The 15,250-nt window shown below is 28.8% G+C and overlaps 1 protein-coding gene across 1 annotated transcript in view; it reads right to left on the minus strand.

The window, feature by feature from the left end:
- LOC100215328 (uncharacterized) overlaps window positions 1-14,040 on the minus strand; it is a 37,063-nt gene extending 23,023 nt beyond the window's left edge. Inside the window, exons 1-2 of the mRNA XM_065791412.1 lie at window positions 13,646-14,040; window positions 1-31 (exon numbers count right to left, since the gene is read on the minus strand). The exon at window positions 1-31 is cut by the window's left edge and continues 66 nt beyond it. Of these exons, the coding sequence (XP_065647484.1) occupies window positions 1-31; window positions 13,646-13,911 (297 nt within the window). The 5' untranslated portion in view covers window positions 13,912-14,040. The remainder of the gene's footprint in view (window positions 32-13,645) is intronic.
- Between the last annotated feature and the right edge of the window lie 1,210 nt (window positions 14,041-15,250).

Consider the following 15,250-nt stretch of genomic DNA (forward strand, 5'->3'; position numbering starts at 1 on the left):
CGAAATTGCTTCCGCCTCATCTTGTTTTTCCCTAAAAATAATGTAAAGTATATTCTAAGATGCTGATACAAATAGTGTTGCAGTATAAAAATAATCAATAAACAATATTTGAGTGCAAAAAACAATAAACTGGTAAATACATTCAACTATTTACAACGTTTTGGTTTAAAAACATTTAGCTGTTGTAAAAAATGCAAGAGTTATCAAGAGATGCAATTTTTATTAATGGCAAAAACAAAATAACACAAAAATAGTTAAATTACTAAATACTCATAAAATATTACTATATATCTATATAACAACAGATGCAGATACAGTGTGATTTAATATCAAGTGTTTTAATGCAATAGAATCATGTTTTAATTCAAAGTCTGAAAAATATCGAAATTTAGAATAAAAAGAAGTTTTACACATTAAAAAAATAAAAGCTCATAAACAGGTTTTGAGAAAAATATCTTATTTGTAAACAATCTAATGATTTTTAAACTTGAAGTTTTTCAGAGTTAAGGTTTTGTAGTAAACTTTCTTCCAAATCAATTTTTGTAAAAAAAAGTAAAACATCGTTGTACTATTTTTTAAAAATAGTTTTAATTAAGCAGTTTGATTTAAAATAAAGGAAACGCAATGTGAGTGTAACTTTAAATTAATAAATCTTCTTATCTGAAGTCAGTTTTTCAATTATACCACTAAAAACTATTTTTTTCTTTTTTCTTTTTAATTTTTTGTTATCAATTATTTTAGGTGCCCTAAGAAGACCTTAAGGTCTTATCTTATAAGGTCTGTTAGTAAATGTCCCTCACTTTTGTATTTTTATATACAGTTATTAAGGTGGAAATATATATATATATATATATATATATATATATATTGATTGATTATCATGAGCACCGCGGAAGATTATTTGAAAGGAATTTCACGCCTCTTTCCTTACTCAACAGTAAATAATTATTAAACTTGTACTGATATGGCGCTAACGACTGCGCTACGGCTGTTCCAAATTTCCTTTTAGGGATAAGAAGTCACAAAAAGGAATCCAGTTGTGAAAGTCGTAAAATCAATATTCCTTTCTTTTGGTGGCAAGGAGTTTTGAAAAACTTTAGGATTACCATAATTTTGGAGTAAACCAGGATAAGCAGGCAAAGAGGGAGGAGGAGGGGGATAAAATACTAAAATAAACCAGAGAGAAGGAGGGGAAGTTTACAAAAAAGTGTCTTTTTATCCTTCACAAATGAGTGCCACTAGGTTCCCTGTAACTAGGTTCTAGAAAAGTCTTTTAAAAAAGGAAAAGGATAAAAAAGAAGAACATGCAGCCACCAAGACTCCACCTTTGTATTTGGCACACTTTAAATGATTTTAATGTCTGGTCATCCACCATAAGCAGAAAATTTTGTTAAACATTGCTGATACATCACTCTGTTGTCCTCAATACAGGGTGGTCCAGAAATGTCACTTTTGAGGCAAAAATCATATCTTTGACATTCTGAAATTTTCGATGAATATTTATTATACCCTGGTCTAACAGGCCAGGGTATAATGAATATTCATCGAAGTTTTCAATAATTATTACCAATAATTCAATCAGTATTAATAATTATTGTTTGTCCTTTACCATGCCTCTGATGACTACACCAATTACAAAAAATCAAGGATAAACAACATAATAAGTAATAGATTTGTGACATGTTTCATTAATACTGATTATAAATCACAAGCATGTATGATAAATTTTTTTTCGATTGAAAAAACAACAGGTATGCACAGAACACTAAGAACACATGTTATGTGTTCTGTATATTTTGAGTTCTATATATCTTCATTAAAATGTTTTGCTATGCTATATGACATAGCATAACAAAACATTTGACACGCTTGTTTCTAAAAAAATAAGTGTGTCAAAATTTTATATACTCATTTTAACAGACATATTTTTCTTAAGAACTTTTAACTAAATAATTTCAAAACATAGCTTATGACATTTTTTTAGACAGTATCAACATGAAGAGTAGCAACGAAAGACAAAGTAATAACAACACATAATATAAAACATGTTGCATGGTAAGCAGAAGATAGTATGGATCCAAATGAGGTTGTGAGTTTAAAAAAAAAACGCGGACAAGATATCATACTGCTTTTGGGAGAAATGTAAAAGAGTGCTGCTACATAGAATACATTTATACCTACCCAAAACAAAACTTTCAGTTGATGTAGCAGCATGTCTTTGCATGTTAGTTCTAAGGCTAACCGCTCTTAAAACTTGTCAAAAGGTCCCACATTCTTAAATAAAAATTCCATTAGGTATTACTAAAAAAAAAATCCTTACATTTGCAAAAGGGCCCCTAAATTTGCAAATGAGCCTCCAATATTGGCATCTTCCCCCTCCTCAATTAGAAGTGTTGGGCTCTGGTTCCTTTACATGTTCTCATTATACTAACATAGTGTCTGGTGTGTTTTTTTAAAACCTTTAATCCTTTTTGAGCAATACTATCTTCTGCTGAACATGTTGCATAATAATTATTTTAAGAAATTTATTAATATCTAGGATTCATAATACATTTAAGAATTTTAGTGTAAAGTATAAGCAAGTTCTAAAATAACACACTAAGGACACATAATTTAACATCTTTTTTTGTTTGTCTAGTGGCACCATCAAATGACTTTGCTTTTAAAAATAAGAACTTTAAAAGGTTTAGGTAGTTTGATTTTTCCACTTCAGAACTTTTAAGTTTTATTGAGGATATTGGATATTATTTAAACTCAAAGTCTTTAAATCAGAATACAAAATATAGGTTAGTTAAACTGTTTGCCATGAATTTGATTTTATTTATCTTTTTTCAACTAATGTTAAAAAAGGCAAAGGAGTAAAACGATTCTTAAATCAATCTCACTTCACGATTTTTCTATTTTCACGAATTTCCTATGTTTCTATTATAAAGATGGTTTCAGTTAAAACAATTTTGTTGATAACAAATAAAAACAAAACCACAAAACTCTTTTCCCTAAGAGTGTGACGTAATTTAAAGATAACCCTTTATGTGAATTAAAATGTCAAAGATAAAATACGGCGAGGAGGCCGAATAAGTGCGAATCTGCATAAGTGCGAAGCAGTTGCAAAGACTGGCATAAGTGCGAACTGGCACAAGCGCGAACTGGCATAAGTGCGCCGAAAGAATTTGCAAACATTGGCATAAGTGCGAATTGGCATAAGTGCGAACTGGCATAAGTGCGAATTGGCATAAGTGCGAACTTGCCAATTCGCCACTTATGCCAATTTGCACTTATGCCAATGTTTGAAAATTCTTTCGGCGCACTTATGCTAATTCGCGCTTGTGCCAGTTCGCACTTATGCCAGTTTTTGCAATTGATTCGCACTTATGCCAGTTCGCACTTATGCCAGTTCGCACTTATGCCAATGTTTGCAAATTCTTTTGGCGCACTTATGCCAGTTCGCGCTTGCGCTAGTTCGCACTTATGCCAGTTTTTGCAAGTGATTCGCACTTATGCCAGTTCGCGCTTGTGCCAATGTTTGCAAATTCTTTTGGCGCACTTATGCCAGTTCGCGCTTGCGCTAGTTCGCACTTATGCCAGTTTTTGCAAGTGATTCGCACTTATGCCAGTTCGCGCTTGTGCCAGTTCGCACTTATGCCAGTTCGCACTTATGCCAGTCGCACTTATGCAGATTCGCAGTTATGAAATTCGCACTTATTCAGTCGCCCCAATACGGCTAGATAAGTTGTTGAACTTTAATTAGCCCCCCCCCCCCTCCTCCTTGATGAGTGATAAAACTCGCCGCTGAACTTGAATATGAAGCAATTCAAAAGATGCTATCATTAAAAAAGAATTATACGAAATTAATGAGAGCTTGAATTTTCAAGAAGAAAATGTAACTAAAAAAATGGAAAAAATTACAACAAGTTTGGGGTATATTATAAATTACTAAGTAAAAAAAACAGTGGACAAAAAAAACAGAACGGCTCACGTAAAAATAATTTAAGGATTGATGGTGTAAAGAAGGTGAAAGCTGGGATGCTTGTAGAAACTCGGTAAAATAAATAATTAAAAATAAACTTAACATATCTGGCGGAAATTTAAATAATTATAAATTACAAAGAATCTACTGAGTTATTTAAAATATAAAATTTAAAAGATAAAACGTAAGTACTTTACAACGCAAAAAAAAAATTAAGAGGGACTGGAATATATATAAACAAAGACTACGCAAAAGAAACAATAGAACATCGAAAGAAACTATGGATGGAAGTTAAAAGACTTCGTAAAGCTGGTAAGTACGCCATTATCAAATTTGATAAAATTGATTGCAGAGAATTTTAAAAATAAACAACTGTTTTATGCGAGCGCATTTCTAACAAGTTTTTATTTGTTAAAAACTCGTTATGGCTTATGAAACTTAAAAATATCTTTGAAACTGCTAAAAAAACTTAACCACACAATCATTATGACAACTTAAGCTTTTAAACGAAAAATACTCTGATTCAGCATATATTGCACCAACAACATTGAATGCCTTCGAAAAAGTAATCCACAAAAGTTTTGGAACAATATCCAAAGAATTACATCAAATTCAAACACTTTTATTTTTACTATTAATAAAAAACAAGATAAAAAAGAAATAGTAGAAGAATTTAGACAAAGCTTTAGTACCATTCTCAACACTTCCACAATTACCAGCAACAATTACAAACACCGTCATATTCCACAGCTCATAGATAAGCCTAATAAATTACTCGCATCAACTTCCAACACCGAAACTTGTATTCTTAAGCTTAGATTTAATAGATCACGTGATTCCTGCGGAATTACTGTAAAACATCTAAAATACTTCTATAACAACAACCTTCATGCATGGTTTGAACTAGTATCATGCCTATTTTGACAAAGCTGAATATATTATTATGGCTGATTATATTATTAAAAGCTTTGAATATATTATTGTTCTCACTCATTACTCTCATCAACTTAGTTTCAAGCACAATAGCTCACACTTCATGCAGAGTTCCTTTTAAGTTAAACAATGAGATATTACAATAATAATAATTCATCAATATTTATTTGCAGTTTAGATGCAAATAAGGCTTTCGACAGCTGTAACTGGGATTTGTGTATTGAAAAAGCTATCGCTATCAGTACAACCACTATACTTATCGGTTATTGCTAATATATCGTACCATGGGCATAAATCAAATCATTTCCGTTTGTCTAAAGGCGTGGATCAATTTTATCATTACATTTATATAATATATACATTCAAAGTGTATTAAATCAAATTGTCTCAGATTGCAAAGTTGGAACAACAGCATTCGGAGTATACACTGGTATTATTGCTTATACAGACAATATAATCCTACAAAGTCCTACTCTCTCTGGTTTACAAGAATTTGTTAATAACGCTCAGTCACAATGCCAAAATATATATTTAACTAAACACTAAAAAAACCGAATTTATTTATATCCGGCAAAGTTTAATTCAAATAAACGGCCCTATACCTCAATATTAAACTGAAACATCTCGGATTTCTATGGCATAATCAAAATCATACACAAAATATAGCTACAATTTAAACAGCAAATGTAAACGAACGCATTATTCAGTTTCAATCAATCTCCTGAGCTCTTATAAAATCGAGTAATCGTTTTTTTCAACCATTAACTATAGTACATTTGTTCAAATCTCTGGCTGTAGCAATCTATCATACGCTTAGAAATTTGTTATTATAATAATTCACTTCTTAATAAAATGGTTGCAAAGCCAGCATTAAAATTTTTCTTTAATATATCAAAGTACAGCAAAAACTACCTGCATCCCTTCTTAAATGACATATTTACAATCCTCATCCGAAAAATTTAAATCTGTTTATCAGACTATTGAACAATCCGACTTATTATTCCCTGATTTTGACTCAAATATCTGATGTTACTAAAGATTATCTATTTATTAACGAAGTAATAAAAGTTTGCAATCAACTTTAGCTAAACTTCATCCAGTGTTTGATAAAGGGAAAAAAATAACGATTAAGCATCGCTACTATGACGCAGGGGACAAACATAGTGGACAATATAGCACCAATTTTGAACCAATTCTTTGAATTCTGGAATATGAGAGAACAAATAAAATTATTTACAAATTTAATGGATGAAAATATTCAAAGAAGAATTTAAATTAAACTTTAGACTGAAAGTTTAAACCATTAGTTTTATACATTGCTTGTTTTACCTGTAGTTTGGGTGATAGAAAAATAAAATAAAAAATAAAAATGCTTTGATAAACAAAATTTTATATTTGAACTTAAAACCATTATAAATAACTTTACGGCAATAAACATAAACATTACAAGTTTACTTATAAATATAGACAAATTAAAAACTTTCTCCTTGAATGCAAACATACTTTCAGTATGATATGCCTTACAGAGACTAGGTGCTTTTACAAACAAACTCTGACATCCAAATTCCAAGCTATAAATATTTTTTAAGGAAAGATCAGTTAGCAAAAGAGGAGGAGGAATTGTGAATTATATACGGAACAATATAAACATTATTTTAAGAATTGATTTTTCAAACTCTGATAGAGATAGTGAGGTCCTCACAATGGAAATTACTAACACTGCGTCAAAGAACTTTCTCGTTTCTACATGCTACAAACCACCTGATAAGGATGCTTGTAAATTTTCGAATTATATGAAACATATAATTAAAAAAAATAGAGAACAGAAAAAGTTATTCATTATTGGAGATATAAACATTCATATTTATTAACAAACTCAAAACAAGATACTTCTATAAAATCAGGAACAATAAAGATATTTCGGATTTCAGATATTTCGGATCACTTTCCAATATACTTTTCTTTGTCACAAAATTCCACAAAAATTAATAATTCAAAAATCTTATGTTATAAAATAGTTATCGGAGAAACGTCTACTCAAAAATTTAAGGAATTGCTTTTGGCAACAAATAGACAAAAGGTCTACCGAGAATGTAACCTTGAAAACCTAAACTCTGCGTACATTAACTTTATAAATTTATTTATCCTACAATAGAATGAGAATTTTCCAATTCAAGAAAAAGAAATAAAAGCAAAGTATTAAAATTGTCCATGAATTACAAAAGATATAAGAAAATCCTCAAAACAAAAAATTTACGTAATATATCAATATTACGTAATATCTCAAAACAAAAAATTAAGTAAAATACTTAAAAAATAGAAGCAAAACGAGCATATCCCTCTACAAGCAATACACAAACCTATTTGAAAGAATAAAAAATAAATAAAAAATTTATATTATTCTAATCAAATACAAAAATTTAATGAAGACTTAAAAAAGACAAGGAACATTATGAAGGAAATATTTGGTAAAAGTAAATCTAACTCTAACAAAATGCCTTCTGGATAAATAATTAATGAAAATGAATCAAACAATAAGCGAGATGTTTTTAAGAAATTTAACAACTACTTTGTCAACAATCGTGTTGAACTTGCATCAAAAAGTCAATGCCCAAATAACACATTTAAAAGTTACTTAACTGGCTCACATTGCTCCTTAAATTTCAATGAACTAAATCAAGACGAACTTGAAATAGCTTTAAAACCACTTTAAATCACGTCTCCAGGGATCAACGATATCTCTTGCAAAGTTGTGTTAAATGTTTTTGAGGAGATTCGTAATCCAATTTACCAAATGTTTAATCATAAGTTAGAACAGCTATTGTAATTGATAAACTAAAAATCTCAAAAATTGTTCCAATCTACAAACCAGGAGAAACCAATTCTTTTCACGATTATGGGTCAATCTCATTCCATTCATTATTCTTAAAACTTCTTGGACGAATAATCTACAATAAATTAAATGAATATTTAAAAACTAACAAAATTACCACTAAATGTCAATTAGTTTCCAAAAGCGACACTCAAAAGAGCATGTAATCCTTGACCTCTCAAAAGGATAATTAAATCATTTGAAAAAAAATTCACATTAGGGATCTTTATTGATTTGTCAAAGGCGTTTGACACCGTCAACTATGAGATTTTACTGACAAAAATAAAAAAACTATGATATAAAAAATCAAGCTCTAAAATGGTTTAATAACTACCGTAATAGACAACAGTGTGTTATTATAAATAGAAAAAGCAACTCAAATTTACTTAAAACAAAATGTGGTGCACCCCGAGGTTCCGTTCTTGTTCCTCTTTTGTTTCTCATTTATATAAACGATCTTCCAAATGCCTACAATATCTTTAAAACTGTAATGTTGGCCGACGTTACAAACTTGTTTTACTCATCAAAGACCACTTTGAGAAAACAAATGTTAAATTAAAAAAAAAAAAAATGGTTTAAATCAAATAAAGTGTCACTCAAAATAGATAAAACTAAGTATATACTATTCCACTCTAATAAATAAATTAAAAAAAAACCCTTGAACCTACCAACATTTAGTATAGAAAATATAACCATTGAAAGATCAAAAAATCTAAATTAGAACCACTTTATTTACTTCAAGACTAGTGTACAACAAAAACAAATTTAGTCATGCTCAACCCTTACTAAAACAAATGAACGCACTAAATATATTTCAAACAGATATTTATCAAAATATACTTTTCATGTTTAAGTATAAACTTTTAAAACTTATATCAAGTCTGGTTCCAGAACATTTTACAGCACACTTTTTTAGAAACAATATAAATAAATGCAATACAAGAGCAACAGATAACTTTATGATACCGTTTGAAACAATAAGACTCTCAAAATTCTCAATTAAATGTCGTGGTTCTTATCTATTTAACAAAATTATTTTCAGAAACGAATCACTTATAAATTTAAACAACGGACACTATCTAAAAATAAAGCTAAAATCTACAATAACCAAATTAAATAGCTATAAAGAATTTTTTTAAATTCCAATTAAAAATTTAAATATAAAAAATAACAAAAAACGCCCTTAATTAAAAAAAATGTAACTTTTGACTTTTAACAGAAATCGATAAAAAAATAATAACATTATTATTATTATTAATAAGATATATATGTAACACATACATATATACCACGTATGCAACTGATTTTTATGTGTATTACACGGCTAGAAAAAAGGTACTCGATGACAAGACTGACTTTAGTCTTCTGCAAGCTTCCTATAACTACAAATAAGTAATTTTATCAATTTTAAAAAAATTTAGTTTTTATCACATTTATACACAAACATTATTTTGAAATGTGGTATAAATATATAGTGAAACACCTTATCACACCTCGTAAAATTAGCATATTCATTTTATTTTATTGTTTTTTTATCTTATTGGAAAAATATAGAGATATATTCCTCGGATTATTTTTTACGTTTACATGATTATATTGATGTATTTGATGTTTATTTTAACCTTGTCTCGGAGTTGTATGGAACTATATTTTTATTTACTTCTTATATTTTGAACTTTGTGTTTATGATATTTACATTTGTGCATCTTTACCGCCAGTCTGTGATTGGTTACTTGAAAATACTTTTAGTTGTAAAATAAACATGTATAAAAAAAAAAGGTTAACGTGTGTTTTATAAATTTACTTTTTAAATTTTTAGTTTCTTTTGTATTTTGAAGGTTCTCGATGAAAAGACTTCTCGTAGTCTTTCGTATCTTTGCGAGTTTTCTTACACCTACATAATATTATTATAATGAATTGACATATATTTTCAACGACAACCACAAGCAAGTCCCTAGAAGTCCTGTGGTGCGACGGATTTGCGTATAGACTTTAAATACACTGGTTAAAAGATTATAAATAAGTTATATTCCACGAGTTTTTTTTTTAACCCACTGTCAGACACTGTGAGACATGTAAATATTATTTGTTTTTGAAGTTTTTAATAACGACTGTTGTTAAAAAAAAGTTAAAAAAACCATTAAAAGAAGAAAAAACATTCAAAAGAAGCCAAAATGATATATATATATATATATATATATATATATATATATATATATATATATATATATATATATATATATATATATATGATATATATATATATATATATATATATATATATATATATATATATATATATATATATATATATATATATATACACACACGCACCAAACAAGGTAGTAGATCAGTTATTCAGTTATTTTCAAAAAAGAGAGTTATAGAGTTGCAGAGAAAATAGTTAAAGATATTTTATTAATTTATTATGGATTCATGTTAGAAATATAAAAAATAAAAAATATGAAAAATAATTATTTCTTTTATAAATTGCTATAATAAATATCAAAAATTATTTAGTTACTTTTATAAATTTCAAATCAAAGCAAATGTTTGTTAGAAAATTATGTCTTTACTCTGAAACTTTTAGCATCTCACCAAGCATCATATCTAATAGCAAAAGCTAAAAAACTATATACAACTGGAGAAAAACTTGTCTTACCAACTGCAGTTCAACTTACAAAAACTATTCATGGAAAAAAGTACGCAGATGAATAGCTTTTACTACATGCAGAAGTAATGTGGTTGTCAAAGTGAGGAGCTTTAAAACGTTTTCATCAATGTTTTCATCAGAAGCAAAATCGAATTTTTTAAATCTTTTCCACAATGAAATTTTCGTTTGCAAATTATGTTATTTGTCATATTCAAGAAACTAAATGAACCGAATATGTCCCTACAAAATGAGAACACGAACATATTAATTTTCGTGTCAAATAGTTAAATCAACAAAAATCTCGACCTACTAATTTGTTCTTCAAAAAGAACATTGACTTAAAAGGAGAACTAATTTTCAGATAACCTATTGAGGCCTAAATCGTTTTTAACCAACTATTGTCTTTTTTATTTTCAACCGATTCGTGACGTTTTCGTTTTCGACCGATTTTTTTTTCGACCTATCTTATAGATTTTCATTTTCAATCAATTTGAGATAAATTAATTTTCAACCGATTATCAGGTCTGTGTTTTAAACTTTGTTTTTTTTTAAACTACGAAATTAAAAATAACTATCAATAAGTTTTCCAAGCATTCATCGAGGCTTATGCCTCCCGATTCTGAAAGCAGTACTTCAACCACAGCGCCAACACTGATCAACTTTGGCTCGTATTCAAATCAACAAAAAAATATACAACTGGAAAGGCGTAGTTATAAAATTGAAAATACAGTAGGTTGAATATTCAGTAGGTTGAAAATTCGGTTGATCAAAAATACAGTTGGTCAAAAAATTAGTATTGAAAATTAGTAGTGCATATCTTAATTAGGTGTATATATAAAAATCAAAAGTTATCGGTTGAAAATCTTAGAGCAGCCGCTTGCCTCAGAAGCTAAAGATCTGTGGTTCAAAGCCACCTCTGGGCGAGTTTTATAACATCCGTAAGAAGGAGACGTGAACTTCCCTTCAAATGCCCTTCCGCGGTGCTCTATGATAAGACCTGTGTAAGGACTTCTTGAGGCACCTAAAATAAAAAATGAAAAAATAAAAAACGTCATAATTTAAGATTTATGAAACTTCAAAATTAGGTTGAGTTATAGGCCACTTTAATTTTGTTTGATAAAGCTTGTGCGTTTATTAAAAAGATAAATTTATAGAATCAAGTGTGTAGAATGGCATGTTTGTAATGTTTTCAAGTTCTGATAATTTTATCGCATAAAATTAGGTGGATAATATTTTAATTAGGAAAATCGTAACTGATCTAAATTTTGAACAGTTTCTGAGTACAAAATTCATTCCAAGTAGAAATTTTTATTGGTTCTTAAAATAAATCTGCTATTAACCAAAATTATGAATGTTTCAGTGCAATTAAGCTATAAAAATTATTTCCTGAATATGTTAATGATTTTCACCATCTTCCCCTCTCTCTGAGATATTTTCTTTACATACCTATGCATCGCTGGGTCCTTTGAAATTTTTAAGTGTATAAAGGGGTCGCGGGCCCAAAAGTTTAAGAGACACTGTAGTAGATGGCGTAAAGTCAAAAATAATAATCAATGATGATTCAAAAATAATATTCGATGATGATTCAACAGATGGTGGCATCAAAAGATAATAACTAACCTTTTTGTTTGTAAAACTATTAAATGTGTATTGCATAAATGTGGATATAGCAAACAAGAAAACCTTTGCGATTTCTCAGAACATTTTATAATGAACAAAATTACCATGTTAACAAAAAACATTACAACGTGGTAATTTTTCACCATCGTTTTGTTTATAAACAAATCGACCGTTTCAGTATTTTTTTTTTATATACAAAACGAAGTTTTCTGACAATTTTCTTGTAATTTTAGGCAAGCAAACCTGATATTATTGCAACATCATAGCTTTCAGTCAATGGGGTGTGCACCGAGTATGATTGATATTAGTCTAACATTAATTAACGCGGAGCAACGTTAGAATGATGCTATTCCAACATTGAATGTTATTAATTTAACTTTAATTGACGTTAGGATAACGTTGAGCAACGTTAGAATGATGTTGTTTCAACGTTAATTGATGTTGATCTAAAATTAATAAACGTCAGAAAACAATAAGCAACGTTAGATTGATGCTATTCCAATTTTGATATAACTTTAATCAACGTAAGGATAACGCTGAGCAGCGTGATAATGATGTTATTCCAACGTTTACCGATGTTAACCCAAAAATTGATAAACGTTATAAAAACTATAAGCAACTTTAAAACGATGTTATTCTAAAGTTGATCGCTTTTAATTCAACATTAATTTTTAACAAAACGTTTAAAAAACATTCTCGATGATTATGCAACGTTAATTTCTTTAATGTTCAAATTATATTAAGCAACATTATAACACGACGTTTTCCCTCTGAATTACTATGGTACCTGACGTTCAAAAATTTAAAATGTTGCTCAATAATAATCCAAAATTATTTAACATAGAAATAAGATCGAGAAACATTAGGAAACATCGTTTTTGTCAAAATCATAACGTTGGCTAACGTTAGAAAGTCTGATGTCCATCACTTCCAATGTCGGTCCAACTTAAAAAACAACGTTATTTAACGTTGCTCCAATGTTGGTGTATTTTACCATATTTGCATTATCTTTTTACAAAATAAAATTTTGCGTAGGTCTTTAAAATGGTATTGAATACTTTTTGTATTTAGTATGCTCCCCTCAATTTTTACCGTATATGATTTTGTTTGTTTTGTTGGTTGTATACTACCCCATATAATATTGACATTATTAATGAAACAATGAACAAAAGAAAATTTAGTAAGATATCATTTTTTTTCCCAATATATCCGGAATTTCTTTCAACTTTTATTTATTCTGGATTTCCAAAAATTTTTCTGTTATTACAAACTTTTTTTTGCAATATATATATATATATTTTTATTTTTTTAGTCATTACCCATACGAAAAATTAAAAAAGTTTCAAAAGTTTTAAATTTAAATTTGAGCTGATTGATTTTTGAGATATCCATCAGCTCAAACTTAAATTAGGAAAAAAAATAAATTCGGATTTTTTTTGCAAAAATTTTCCAGATTTTTAAAGTATGATTTGGATCATTGCTAAGTGAAAAGCTAATTAATGGTGAGTAACAACAAATAACTTTTAAAAGATAATGAATAACCAGGAAAATAATTGAAAAAAACGGCTAACCTAGTAAAGTATTGGGATTAATGGCTAACCTGAAAAGTGTGGAAGTAAAATTTAACGGAAGAATAACTTCATCTGTGAAACTTTTCACTTGCTCCCATATTGATGAAGATTCACTAGAAAACCATTTAACAAGATCGTCTTTTTCACTGATGTCACTCAAAAAGGGTTTATTTGAAAGCTTAATAACTTCAATTATCTTTTGATATGTCGTAAGATTATCATCGTTTTTTGTTTTTGCGAATTCTACAGTTGTAGCAAGAATAAAAAAGAATAGGTTTGAAATTTTCACATGCATTTTTACAAGTGTATTATTGTTTGCAGCATTTTTCTATCGTTTTTATAGTTAAGATTATCTACGCTTGATCAGTTTGTGTAAAAACAAAAGTTTTACCCTTTTAATTGTCGTCAAAGTCGTTCAACCAGATTACTAAAACTAAAAATTTCAAACTAGACAACATGAAAATTGTACAAATTTTCCTCGTATAAATAAATAAAAAAATTATTTTACGATAGTCACAACTAAATTTTTTTTCTTTTTTTTTTCCAAACATTCATATTTAAAAAACAAAAGTTACTAAAAAATAATCCGTTTTACACAAATGACTGCAACTAAAATCACAATAGAATGATCGACAAATGAAAAAAAAAACAAAAAAAAAACAAGTTCAGAAAAATTAAACATTTACATGTACATTTGTAATTTTATTTTAGTTTTATAAAACGTTTTAAACCTGCTCTTTCAGCCAAACCCCAACCATTATCACATCGTCGTAATGTTGCTTCTCTTTCTCTTTTCTACAAATACTATAATGGGCACTGCTCTAAAGAGCTAGCTTCTCTTGTGCCATCTACTAAAATTCATTCTCGTGTTACTCGTCATTCAATTAATTCTCATCCTTATTCTGTGACTGTTTCTAAGTGCTCCAAAAACTCTTATTTGTCTAGTTTTTTTCCTCGAACATCAGTTCTTTGGAATTCTCTTCCTTCATCTTGCATTCCTGATTCATATAATATGCAATCTTTTAAGTCGTCTGTCAATCGTTGCTCTTCTTTTAAGTTGTCTGTCAATCTTGCTCTACAATCTTCATCTTTTCTCTTCCAGTAACTTCCAACTCTAATCTAAAAGTGGTTGCTTGCAGCCTTGTTCAAAACGAAGATGGTTAAAAAAAAAAACGTTTTAAATAAATTAAAAAATGAATTGAACTATAATTGTTCCTCTATATATTTATTTTTACTAAAGTTAGTATACATCCCAGCTCAAATAAACAAAAACATGTAAAATAAAACGCACACAAATACTTTTTAAAATAAATTTACTCCCAACAAGGCTACAAGCGACCAATATTTGCAGTCGCGTCCTAAAGTTTAAAGCCTTTTAAATGTTGAACAACGCATTCAACGTTTTTGAAATTTTCACTGAATACAGCTAACAATATTATTTATCTGAAGAAAAACATTTTTTTCAACATAATTTTTTATTTATGTTTTTAAAAAAAAATTGTGGTGCAGCGGTTAGAGCGTTTAAGAGGCAAGAGGTCTAGAGTTTGAAGCAAGCTCTGGGGCATATTTCACGCCATTGGTAAAGAAGGAGGCGTGTACTTCCTAGTTAAACCCTCTACCGCGATGCTCAGTAA

This window comes from Hydra vulgaris, chromosome 02, assembly GCF_038396675.1.
Source record: "Hydra vulgaris chromosome 02, alternate assembly HydraT2T_AEP".
NCBI lineage: Eukaryota > Metazoa > Cnidaria > Hydrozoa > Anthoathecata > Hydridae > Hydra > Hydra vulgaris.